The 13557-nt window shown below is 34.9% G+C and overlaps 1 protein-coding gene across 1 annotated transcript in view; it reads right to left on the bottom strand.

Moving 5' to 3' along the window:
• The window catches only part of SLC9C1 (solute carrier family 9 member C1), a 97389-nt gene that overhangs the window by 22670 nt on the left and 61162 nt on the right, over positions 1-13557 (bottom strand). Inside the window, exons 15-19 of the mRNA XM_057696409.1 lie at positions 10363-10558; positions 7183-7371; positions 5977-6126; positions 4574-4625; positions 3203-3351 (exon numbers count right to left, since the gene is read on the bottom strand). Of these exons, the coding sequence (XP_057552392.1) occupies positions 3203-3351; positions 4574-4625; positions 5977-6126; positions 7183-7371; positions 10363-10558 (736 nt within the window). The remainder of the gene's footprint in view (positions 1-3202; positions 3352-4573; positions 4626-5976; positions 6127-7182; positions 7372-10362; positions 10559-13557) is intronic.

The following is a 13557-nucleotide window of genomic DNA, read 5'->3' as shown; positions in this document are numbered from 1 at the left end:
CGTATGTTCTCTTCTAGTCATTACTTCTACCCCAAATTAATCATGTTTCTTCTATTACCATAGTTTAGCTTTGTCTGGTTTTGAGCTTTATCTGCATGAAATCAAAGAGTCTGTACTTGTTTGTATCTGATTTCATTTGCTCAATATTATGCTTCTGAGACTCATCTATAATGTTTCAAGGAGCAAAAATCCATTCATTTCATTTTCACTGCTTTGTAATATTATGTTTTTTGAATATACCCACAGCTTTATTTATCTGTTGTTGATTGACATTTGGCTGTTCCAGTTTTGGAATTTTGAAATGCTGCTATGAGTATTCATTTGCTGTACATATGTACACACGTCTGTTGTATATATGGTTATATAATCTAATTTCTGGGTCTTAAGATATGTATATGTTCTAATTTAGTAGATTCTGCCAAACAGTTTTCCAAAGTGATTGCATCAGTTTATACTCCCACTCTAATATTTCAGTTGTTCCACATCATTGCCTACACTTGGTATCATCATGTTTTTTTTTTTAATTTTAAGTATTCTGATGGTTGTGTATTGGTATTTCATTTTGTTTTTTACTTGCATTAAGCTTATTATGATGATATTTGTCATCTTTTCTTATATTTATTGGCTGCTAGAATATTCTCTGTTGGGAAGTGCCTGTTCAAATCTTTTGCTGATTTTTTAAAAAAACTGAATTTTCTGTCTTGTTCTTATTGATTTGTAAGATATTTTATATATTCTGAACATGAACCGTTTGTTGGATACATTTATTTTGAAAACATCCTTTACCTTTTTGTGGATTGTCTTTTCATTATCTTGTATCTTTCTTTGTCTCCCATTTTCTGCATTACTGTTTTCTTTTGTATCTAGTTGATTTTTTGTAGTGAAACATTTAAAACTCCTTTCTCATTTATTTATCTATAATTCTTTATTTTCTTTTTGATTACTATGGGGATTACATTTAGCGTCATAGAATATAACACTCTAATTTGAATTTATAATAGTTTATTTCCATAACATATAAAACTCTGCTCCTTTAACAGCTCCATCCTCACCCCTTGCAGTTGACATAAAACTACATCTTTATATGTTGTCTCTCCAAAACATAAACTAATAATTTTTAAAAATGCATTCATCTCTTAAATTATGCAGAAAACAAAATATGATGTTACAAGCCAAAACTATAATAATTCTAGGTTTTAGACTAAAAATTACTTTAAAAATGTATTAGTCTCTTAAATCATGTAGAAAACAAAAAATGGAGTCAGAGAATTATTACAATAATACTAGTTTTAATAATTGCCCATGTATTTACCTTTACTGAGATTTTTATTTCTTCATATGGGTTTGAGTTATTGCCCAGCATTCTTTCATTTCAATCTGGATGACCTATTTTAGCATTTCTTTCAGGGCAGGTATATAGTGGTAATGAACACTCTCAGCTTTTGTTTGTCTGAGAATGTCTTAATTTTCCTCTCACTTCTAAAAGACAGTTTTGCTCGATATAGAATTCTCAGTTGACTATTTTTTTCTTTTAGTATTTGAATATGTCAGCCTACTTTCTTCTGGTTTCCAAAATTTCTGATGAGAAATCTTCTGATAATCTTATTGAGGATGCCTTGTATATGGTGCATTTTTTTCTCTGTTGCTGATTTCAAAATCTCTCTATTTTTCAGCAGTTTGATTATAATGTATCTTGGTGTGGGTCTATTTGAGTTCACCCAATTGGAGTTCACCCTACTTGAAGTTCACTGAACTCCTTGGATGCTAATATTCATGCTTTACATCAAATTTAGAAAGTTTTCAGCCAAGATTTCTTTAAATTTCCTCTCTGTTCCTTTCTTTCTCTCTTGTCTTTGTGGGACATCTACCTTGCACAAGTTGATCCACTTGATGGTATCTCATAGGTCCCTTAGACTCTGTTCACTTTTCTTTCATCTTTTTCTTTCTATTCATCAGATGCTATAATTTCCATGGTTCTATTTTCAAGGTGGCTTATTTTTTTTTCTGCCTGCTTAAATATGCCTTTTAGCTTTTGCCATGTAGTGTTATATATATTTTACCTTAGTTTCATTCTTAAGAATTTAGAGTTTTTAATTGCTATTGTGAATACAATGTTTTCCCATATTTTCTTTAGTTGGGGAATAATTTTGAACGTTGATCTTGTTTCTGGAAACTCTATTGAATTATGTTATTGATCCTATGTTATCAATTTTAAATTAATTCTCTAAGATTTTAGATTAAACAAACAATAAGCAATAACAGTTTTATCCTTTTTCAAAAACTTCCATCTCTCAAATTCCTTTTGTTTTCTTTCTGATCTAGCTAAGACCTACAAGCACAGCATTCATTACTTGGAATGATACTATTCATTCTTCTTTTTTTCCTGACTTTAATGGGAATAATTCTAAATGTTTTGACATCTAATACAATGTTTGCTTCAGATTTTTAAAGATATTATTTATTCAGTTAAGGATGTTACTTCTTTTATTAGCCTTTGAACATTCTGAATGAGAGTTGAATTTTATCAAATGACTTTTCTTCTTTGATTTCTTAAATTTCTTAAATGAGTTATATAACTATTTTGGGAGCCAAAACCTTCTTAGTCATAGTGTATTATGCTTTGACTATACTTCCAGATTCAACTAGCTACTATTATGTTAAAAAGTTATATATATATATTCACAAGTATAATAGCTTTTTTTTTTCTTATACTATTCCTGATTTGGGGAATAAATTTTATACTTACAGAATGAGTTGGAACCCTCTCTATCTTTTTTACATGTCATGGTACCCTTTAAATAATTTAGATAAAGGAAATGTAATTAATTCTTACCCTATAATTGAGTGTTCTTATAAATAATAGTTTCTATGGGAAAAGTTGTTTCTGTGTCTCATAACTCCCAAGAACATATTGATACCCAGTCTAGCCTAGGATGAAGAATAGTTTCATTATACCTTTGGTCTGGGTGCAAAGCATAGAAAGAAGTGGTCCCTCTCTATGGCAAGGGGGGAAAGGGAAGTTGACCACTAGAGTTGCAGGAAGGAAACTCTCTCTGGTAGGTGCCTTTCTTTAGACAATTTTTAAGTTATATATTTATATTGCAGGAATGGCCTATACTGGAAAGAGCTGAAAGTAGGTTTGAAGATCATAAATGACTATGTATCAAGTAAGTATATTTGCTTTGAAAATATTCTACCATACCTTATTAATTTCAGAGCCTTCAATTTTATGAAGAATTCCTTTTAACCTGAAAACTTTAACAATTTCTCTAGCCAAATTGAGCATGGCATTAATCTCCTCCTTTGTTTTCATAGGGACAGCAATTTCTGGGTGATCATACTCTAAGTAGCCTGAAAAATTTAAAAAAATTATTTTCAGATGAAATAGGATATTGCTTAAATATTTCATGTGGACAGTAAGCTATTTCCTCTCTAAATCCATGGAGTACAACCTTCACCACAGAAAAATGTCTCTCTCCTTGAAGAGACCGCAAACAATCAAAATTCACCAGTAGTTGTAGAATTTTGCCTGACATTTTCTTGTTGGCAGCCCATACTTGTATCTAAGCCCATGAAGAAGGAGAGATAGGCCTAGTCCTAGGATTAACAATTATGCTGACGCACCGACACTGCACACTGAGAGGCTCTCCTGGGCTCTAATTCTGGAGTTCATGACCCAATTTTTTTATTCTGTTTGAATCAAGATTTCTGACTACAGACTGTGTCCTTCAACATGGCTTCAGATCAAGTCCTCTCACTCATCCTGGGTCATTTCCACCCATCCTGCCTGGGCATCTAGATGACTCATCCATCTATGTTCTCCTGCCTGTCTGATTCCTGAATTTCACCCACTTAGGACTTTTTGTTGGCCATGATCTCGTCTGGCTTGACAGCTATCTGCCATGTGATATCTCTCATGCTTGGCCTCATTCCCAGGCTTGCTGTGTTCTTTTACTGTCCACCATCTGGTACCAACCCCCTTCTCCATATATATATAAACACTGTGCTATAGGGATGTATCTGTTTCACCCCCAGGATTTGTCCTGCACTAGGATCATGACTTGGCGTGACTCAGAGAACAGGCTGTTGTCACGTTTGGGCACTGAGCCTCCTAGCAGTCACTGCAGCAATCTCTGAGACTCTGTACTGATTTCGATTTCAACTCATTTTAAAGCCTAAATCCTCAGATGGCAACTCTGTGCGTGTGGCAAATGGAGGGAAAAAATAGCTTCTTACTTTGTGTTGCTCAGGAAGGTATATGTTTGGGAGAAAATAGAATTTATAAGTTGATAAATACATGCATAATCATAGCATGCTGATGTGTTTTCTTTAAACAGAAATTAAAAGGTTTTCGTTGTGGTATAAGGCAGAGAGAACAAATGTGGAGGGGTAATATTACACTATTCTCAACCAGCCAAAGATACGATCATATTGATTGTTGAAGCTATTCATTTTATTATTGATAGTAAGTAGGTCTCCTCAAAGATCAGTTTAGTTACCAAAACGATTGCCTCTCTGAAGGACTGATGATAAGAGATGATCATACTAGATCTTTAGGGTGAGAGGTACCTACCTAGCTCTTTCATAGCATGTCCCGTATTCTTCATTACCCTCCTTAATAACATCTACGGAACAAAAGAAATGTTATCCCCTTTGGAAGACAAACTGTTATAAAATGTCTTTACATTTGCAACTGATGAATTTTTAACCTAAATTAATGACTTTAAAGGAAAATATGATGGAGAACTTTTCAGGAAATAGAATTGAATTTTGTGCAATGAATTTTATTTTACTCCAGCAAGAGTGGTGATGAGGATAAGCAGTGGTATTACCTAGGCTGATTTTGAGAAGCCTAAAGGTAAGTTGTATATTTTTTCCTAAAGTAACTTACTTTAGGATATTATTGATTCTGAAAAATGCAGGCATGCTAGATACTTTCCCTTTCAATTTTTGAGAGCTTCCAAATTTGGGAAACAGGTGTGGCTTTCAACCTTAAATGAGATAGAAGTTTTAACCAAACTATGTGAGAGCAGAAATGAGGACTGAAACTGGCCAATATCTTAGAGATTCAAGTGCTTCTGTATTTTCTACTGTGTATCCCCAATATGAGTGGTTATAAAAGGTAACAAAAGTCAGCAAAATAGTTTTATAGTTACAGGTTGTGACTAGAGAAAAGATACGCTCTTTATGTTCAACTACATATTGAGTGTTCAATGTTCTCAACTGCAAAGCTTTGGGCATATAACATACAGCATTCAAATGTTCTAAATTATCTTGAAAGGTGACTGTTGTCACATAGCTGGCAAACTTGGGGGCACATATAATCTGCCTAGTTGAGAAAATGAAAAATAAGATCTAGAACTTAGGCCCTAGCATTTTCTTTGCTGTTTACTAGCTATGTATGTGACTTTGGGCATAATCATTTAACCTCTCTTGGCTTCATTTTTCTCATCTGTAGAATGAGAGAACTAGATATGGTTTCCCTCTAAAGAAGTTATTGGTACTTCTTTCTGTTTGCCATTTTCCATCCTTTATTTCTTTTATTATTTACTGCGGAAAAATCAGGGATATAGTGAAATAGAAGGAGCCTTTGGGAATTATTCAGAAGGTCTGTTGGCTCAACCCTGTCATCACTTATTGTCCTCCAATATTCCCTATTTAATGCATATGTAGCCTGACAGATCCTGAAACTTGCATTGAGAGAAGCTGACCGCTGCACATGGATTTCATGATAGCTCCACAAGGACCAAAATGCGTGCTCAAAGAGCCTCATAACTTGTAGATATGGCACAGACACTTCAGTGAGGAGCCATTGGAGTAATCTAAATGTAGATTGATTGGTTTTTACAGAAGTTTCTTTAGCAAACCAGGAGTCAAAGATCACATCTACATGTGTAGGCAGAAGACATGATGGATGAAGGCCATAAGGGGTGAGAGAAATAAACCGTTTTCTTAGTAATTAGAATTTTTCCTCACCTGTTTAACCTGTTTAGAACTTGCAATCTTATCAATTATAGTCATTATATCTGCTTCACCTTGGACATATCCTTTTAGTACAGCATACCTAAAGGACAGCTGATGGCTCATCTTTTTATCTAATATTTGCAGCAACTTTGGTGTTACAAGCTGAAAAAACAGGACCACTATTTAATGTAAATTGTACAAATTATAGTTGATTTTGTGTTGGTTAGATAAAAATGACATACTCTCAATGGTAACTATAGTAACTTGTCAAGATTCTTAGTTATTTTATTCATGGTATCTCTATGACTTCATGGCTAGAGCTATTTCCCCATAACTAATAATATTAGATGTCCATGTGAAGATAAGACTCTATTCCTTACCTGTTTCCCTTATAGAGAATTGCATGCTATTTTCAACTGGCTTAAATTCTTGGAAAACAGTGTGATTAATCTTCTGGGCTTAGGTCATAAAATGACTGTCTATGAAGCACTGCCACTTTTATCTGCTAAATCTCCCACTAAACTTCTCACCAGGTGGTTCATTCGAGTTAGCGCCCACCGCAACTATACTCCCTATTACACCCCACAATCAACTTCTCGTTGTTTCTTTGCCAAGGGTTTAAGTCCCCAGGTTGTCTGTTACCATTGTACAGTCTCCTAACTTCAGCAGAGTTGCCTGATAGCTGTGTTTTCTTGTCTGTGCTCCACAATCTCCACTCTCACATAGAAAATAAATAGCTACTCATTATACTTGTTATAGAGAGACATATTAGACAATCAAAGGTCATTTTTGATGCTGTGATTTTATAATACTATGAATTTGTATAACACAAAATGTGTATTTTCTTGTTTCTTAATTTGTATGAATGTATACTACTTGCTTTGTTGCTATGAATGGTTTACATGGTTCGTTCTGTTGATTTCCATCTTTTATTTCAGGTACTCATAAGAATAAACATTGCTTTGCGGTTTTCATGTGCTCTCTATTCACAGGAAAAGCTGTGATATTTCTGTACTTTTATGTGCTAAATGAATTTCTAATATAATTTGGATATTCATAATATAATCTGTTTTAAAACTTAATTTGTTAAAGGGATCTAAAATATAAACATCAGCCCAACAGAAAGTGGAAACCATAAAGCTAGTAAACTGATTTTAGTCCATATTTCATGAAGCAGTCAGGAGAAATTTGAAACTGCATGATTTAATAGTTCTTTACCTTCAAAATGCGCAGTATGCGAAGAAATCGAACAACTTTTATAAAGAGCATTGTTTGAATCAGATCAAAAGTATAATAATGAATGGAATTTGTCTCAATAAATATTATATCTATGATGCCAATTAACGTAATTGTTAACTCAAATAGGTTCCAGGCATGTAAAAAATATTCCTTCCTCATTGCTGCTATCTGTTGATTTAAAAAGAAATGTATTATTCTATTTGTTTTTGCTCTTACTACACCATTTTCCGTAATAACTGAAACATTACCAGTTAGATTCTTCTCTGATCTACCTTAAGATTCTACTTGTCTGAAATACTAGTAAGTGATTGTATCAGCTTGAAATTAAATGATTATACCTACTAATTTATTCATTCATTACTTATTAAAAATTTTTTTATTGAAAACCTACTATAACTAAGAGAGTAGGAGCGGTCAAAAACGACTGTGGAGTCCACCCTGGAAAATAGGTTTCCAGTGGAATTTAGAAGCAACGGTAAGTTCAGAGATGATAAATTTGTTTTGAATATGCTGTTTGAGGTGTTTGCACAGTATTTTGTTGTAGAGATCCAGTCATCAGTTGTCTATATGATCTGAGGCTCTGAATAAAATCTGAGCTGGAGATATGAGTTTGGGAATCATTAGACTTTGCATGGTAGTTGATGCCAGGAAAGTGGTTGAGATAGCCTGACCCAGGAGGCCCTTTAGTATATAATTTGCGTCTGTGTCTCTTGTCTCATTTTCTATACCCTCCACACAAATTTAACATCCCTCCAATCTCCATCCTGACCAACCTATCCCTAAGCTCTGGTCATTAGGAATAATGTTCCTTGTGTGTGTCACATTGCTGCTTCTAAGTTTTCCTTTGTTCCTGTTGTCCATTATGCTACATACTCACTCTCTAATATGACTCCTATTCATTATTCAAAATTCAACTCAAGCACTTCCTCTCCTTAATAGGCTTCCTTCTCTGACCCTACTATTCTGTGTAAGGAACTCCTGCTTTTTTCCCATAGCACCCTGTATATTTCTCTATCATAATACTTAAGATACTGATTTGTAATTTTGATTAATTTGTCTTTTTTAGCAGCCTGATCTCCCTAGTCACTATAATTCAGAGAAAGTGTGGAGACAGACATATTTATGCCAGGGAAAGCATAAGCTCAATTATAATTGTCATACTTGTTTGAGAGTGGTAGAGAGTCATTTCCCCTGAGTCTGCTCACATTTGGCTAGGCTGAGGAAATTCAATGCCTGAATCTAAGGAGCAGAAGACCAGATCCTGGTCTTGTGAAGTCCTGTTCAGGGCACTGCTTAGCTACTGTAGATGTCTCATTTCCTTCTTATTGAAACAGAGTATAGGTTAGATCCTTCTCTTAGGAACTTGAAAAAAAATGATATAAACAGTAAGACTTTATCCAGATACCAAGTATTCAGGAACATAAGGGAGTTATTTGGAGGTCAATAGAATACAGCCACAGGAGAGCAAGAGCTTGCTATGAAAGGATAGTGTAGGCTTCAAAGGAAAAGAGGCTTGTTGAATATAACCGTTAAAGAATGGTTAGAAATTCAGGTAATGGAAGCCTCTGGCACTCAGAAGCAGTAGAGTGATTACTCTTCCTCTGAGAAAGTTTCAAAAGATCCACTACTCTAATTGGTTGAGGAGTGTTTGGGAAAAGTTTGAAAATACAAGAAGGAAAATTTAAGGCAGAATTGTATATTAGAAAGAACACAGATTCTGAGGGATTGGATCTTAATTCTACTATTCATTAGCTACGTGACCTTAAACAAGTTACACAGCTTCTCAGAGACTCGGGTCCTTTGTCTGTAAAATGCAAGGCATAATATCTACATTAAAGGGTTAACTTAAGGATTTGAAATGTTATAATTGCAATAATTTCTGGTACCTTAGTGATCATTTATTACTGTTATTAACATAATGAATATTTTAAAAGGCATCGTACAAAGGGGGCAGAACTGAACTAAACAGAAAAGAGGGCAAAGAAAATAAGTGAAGGTGTTTGTAAATTGGGCAGGGAAGATGAATCTTGAGTTAGATAGAAGGGAGAGACAGGACAAGATTGCAGTTGGGAGTATCCTCTCAGCTATGAAGTATAGCAACATCTCTGCAGTCCGGTTCTGCTCTCTTAAGTGGACCTGATTGAAGGAGCTGTGGCTATGCACAGTTGTGACAGCAGCTTAAGCTTGGCAACGTACAAAGACAGCAGAGCTAGAGGGATCTTTATCTCTCATTTAGGCCAACCTTGATATTTTATAGAAGAAGAAATTGAGGTTGGGAGAAGTTCAGTGACTTGGTGAACAGCTACCAGTTTGTCAGAGAAACCAAAACCAGAGCCAAGTCTGCTGCATCCCAGCTCGGTGCTCTTTCCACTATAGTATTAATATATGTTAAATGATTTTAGGGAACTCTTTACTCTCACCCTCAACCTAGTACTAACCCTAACCCTAACTGCTTTATTCCTTCTTAATTATCTGACATCTCCTATTGTTGTGCCAACTAATCGGAATTTATTATATACAATGTGATTGATGTGAATCCATTCCCCTCCCCCCACCAATCATAGCTCTGCAGCAGCATTTTAATTTTCCACTAACGATTTGAGATTTCATCCATTTTCTTCAAATATAAAATATAATTCTTTTATATAACTTGTCTGCTAAAAATATTTTATATTACAACTTGATCCATATGACACAATACTACTATCAGCCTGCAGCCATATATTTCCATCATTTAACAGCTATCTTTATACTGGATTTAAAAAATCAAATTATGAAATGTTTTTCAAGTATAAATGAATCTCTATCAATCTAGTTATCCACCTGTTTATCTATCTAGTATAAAAATAATAAAATGAACATCCAGGTGCTTACCACTCTGTTAAGTTGAAGAACATCCACCAATACCTTTGTAACTCATTTTGTGTCCCTTTGACACACACTTTTTAAACATTTGCGAATATAAACTCAATCCTTAAAGTATGACATATTTTCTATTGTCCCCCTAAAATCACCTTTAAAAAATAAAGTTTGTTTGAGGAGTGAGGGAGAATTTTATACACTCCTTTAGAAAACTGTCTGTAGCTACTGTGAAAAATGAAATTAGGAAATCTCCCTGTTAGACATATCACACATACACACAATCACATTTTAGCTTACCTTAAGTAGTGCCTCTGTGATATAAAATGCAAGAAAAGAGTAGTTAGCATATGTTAATTCAGTCTCATAGATATCATTTAACGTAGATATCCAAGAAATTATAATAGGAAACATATTCATTAGTATCACAAGGTATCCGACATACTCAAATTCATCAGTAAAAACTATTTTATGGCATGCACGAAGAAAGCAGTGTCTGTAAAAAAAGAGATGGTTTTATCTGATAAAATAATTACACTGAATTAATTTCATTATATGCTCAGTTCTCTTCTAATCACCAATAGCTACAAAGCCCAGCTTAATTCTGAGAAGGAGCCGTCACTACAAACACCTTCTGGCATCCTACTTCAGATACTGTTCCTTCAGCTTCCTCCTCTGCTAAATGTCTTCAGGCTGCTTTCCCCTCTTTCCTTCTCACTTTCCTCACCTCTGATTCATTTTTTACTTACACTTTTAGTAGAAATACTTCAGATCACAAGACAGGGATAATTCAAACTGGAAATATTAAAAAAAAAAAAAAGCGAATCCCTCCCACCTTCTAGTAATTCCACTTCTCAGAGATGACTGCTATTACCAGTTTGAATATTGTTCCAATATTTTTGTTTATATAATCATTATTTATGAATACCAAAGGAATTATATCATACATATTGTCCTATAACCTGTTTTTACTTTCTCTTACCAATGAATCATGATTATTTTTCCTTGTCAAGGCATATAATCTGGAACAAATCCCAGAATGTGTGGTACTAGGACAGGATAGGTCCACATTTTATCAAAAACTTTAAATTAACATACATGCTTTGAAAAATTATTTTTATACCGAGTATGCTAGAGAGTAGAATCGTGGGTGAGAGGATTTACTTAATGTATTTTTAATTTCATTTTTAAATTATTGATGTAGTATAATAATGCATTTTTATTGCTAAAACTCAAATGAGATGATTAATCAATTATTCTCTGGAGAGTGGGTAAGTGCTGAATTACTTCGCTATTCTTAGAGGTAGATCCGTGTTACACAGGACCTGAAATTTTTACAGTTTTGAGCCCTATTTAAGAAAATAAGATGAAATTATGAGTACATATATGATCCTGTCATCAAATTGCAAAAACCCTCCGAGGGTGGGCAGTGCCAGTGCGAGGGAGGAGCCATAGAGTGTAAGCCTTATTAACTTCACAGTAACACTGCCTCTGCTCTTCTCAGCCCTCTCTCCAGACTGTTTTTCTTTTCTTTTTTTTTTAAATTAAATCCATATTGAGGTATAACTGACATAAAATTGTAGATATTGAAAGTGTACATCCTGGTGGCTTGATATACATATTCATTGTGAAAGGATGCCCACCCCATCTAGTTAATTAACACATCCATCACCTCACGTAACTTTTTTTGAGGTGTGACCATTCAAGTTCTACTCTCTAGCAAATTTCAGTTGAAAGTACGGTGTTCTCAATGATAGTCACCACGTCTTACGTTCGATCCTCAGAACTTATTCATCTTACAGCTGAAAGTTTGGAAGTTTTTACTAATCTCTATTTCCCCAAACCCTCACCTCTGATAACCACTTTTTTACTTTGTATTTCTATGAGTTGACATTTTATTTTATTTACTTATTTATTTATTTATTATTCTTTTTTTATAATTTATTATTTTTGGGGGGTTACACCAAGTTCAATCATCTGTTTTTATACACATATCCTCGTATTCCCTCCCTCCCTCGATTCCCCCTCCACCCTCCCTTGAGTCCCCCCCCCCCACCCTAGTCCTCTAAGGCATCTTCCATCCTCGAGTTGAACTCCCTTTGTTATACAACAACTTCCCACTGGCTATCTATTTTACAGTTGGTAGTATATATATGTCTGTGCTACTCTCTCACTTCGTCTCAGCTTCCCCTTCACCCCCTGGCTCCCCCAAACCTCGAGTTCTTCAGTCCATTCTCTGTATCTGCATCCTTGTTCTTGTCTTGTCACTGAGTTCATTAGTACCATTTTTAGATTCCGTATATGTGAGTTAGCATACAATATTTGTCTTTCTCTTTCTGACTTGCTTCACTCCGTATGACAGACTCTAGGTCTATCCACCTCATTACATATAGCTCCATCTCATTCATTTTTATAGCTGAGTAATATTCCATTGTATATATATGCCACATCTTCTTTATCCATTCATCTGTTGATGGGCATTTAGGTTGCTTCCATGTCCTGGCTATTGTAAATAGTGCTGCAATAAACATTATGGTACATGTTTCTTTTGGGATTATGGTTTTCTCAGGAAATATGCCCAGTAGTGGGATTACTGGATCATATGGTAGTTCTATTTGTAGTTTTTTAAAGAACCTCCAAATTGTTTTCCATAGTGGCTGTACCAACTTACATTCCCACCAACAGTACAGGAGAGGTCCCTTTTCTCCACACCCTCTCCGACATTTGTTGTTTCCAGATTATGTGATGATGGCCATTCTGATCGGTGTGAGGTGATACCTCATTGTGGCTTTGACTTGCATTTCTCTGATGATGAGTGATGTTGAGCATCTTTTCATGTGTTTGTCGGCCATCTGTATGTCTTCTTTGGAGAAATGTCTGTTTAGGTCCTCTGCCCATTTGTGGATTGGGTTATTTGCTTTTTTGGTATTAAGCTGCATGAGCTGCTTGTATATTTTGGAGGTTAATCCTTTGTCCGTTGTTTCGTAGGCAACTATTTTTTCCCATTCTGAGGGTTGCCATCTAGTCTTGTTTATGGTTTCTTTCGCTGTGCAAAAGCTTTTAAGTTTCATGAGGTCCCATTTGTTGATTCTTGATTTTATTTCCATGATTCTAGGAGGTGGGTCAAAAAGGATCTTGCTTTGATGGATATCATAGAGTGTTCTGCCTATGTTTTCCTCTAGGAGTTTTATAGTGTCTGGCCTTCCATGTAGGTCTTTAATCCATTTTGAGTTTATTTTTGTGTATGGTGTTAGGAATTGTTCTAATGTCATTCTTTGACATGTTGCTGTCCAATTTTCCCAGCACCACTTATTGAAGAGGCTGTCTTTTTTCCATTGTATATTCGTGCCTCCTTTGTCAAAGATAAGGTGCCCATATGTGTTTGGGCTTACTTCTGAGTTCTCTATTCTATTCCATTGGTCTTCCTTTCTATTTTTGTGCCAGTACCATACTGTCTTGATCACTATGGCCTTGTAGTATAGTTTGAAGTCTGGA

This window comes from Hippopotamus amphibius, chromosome 10 (genome assembly GCF_030028045.1).
Source record: "Hippopotamus amphibius kiboko isolate mHipAmp2 chromosome 10, mHipAmp2.hap2, whole genome shotgun sequence".
Lineage (NCBI taxonomy): Eukaryota > Metazoa > Chordata > Mammalia > Artiodactyla > Hippopotamidae > Hippopotamus > Hippopotamus amphibius.
Note: the sequence above shows the minus strand (reverse complement) of the source record. Positions and strands in the feature narration are given on the sequence as shown.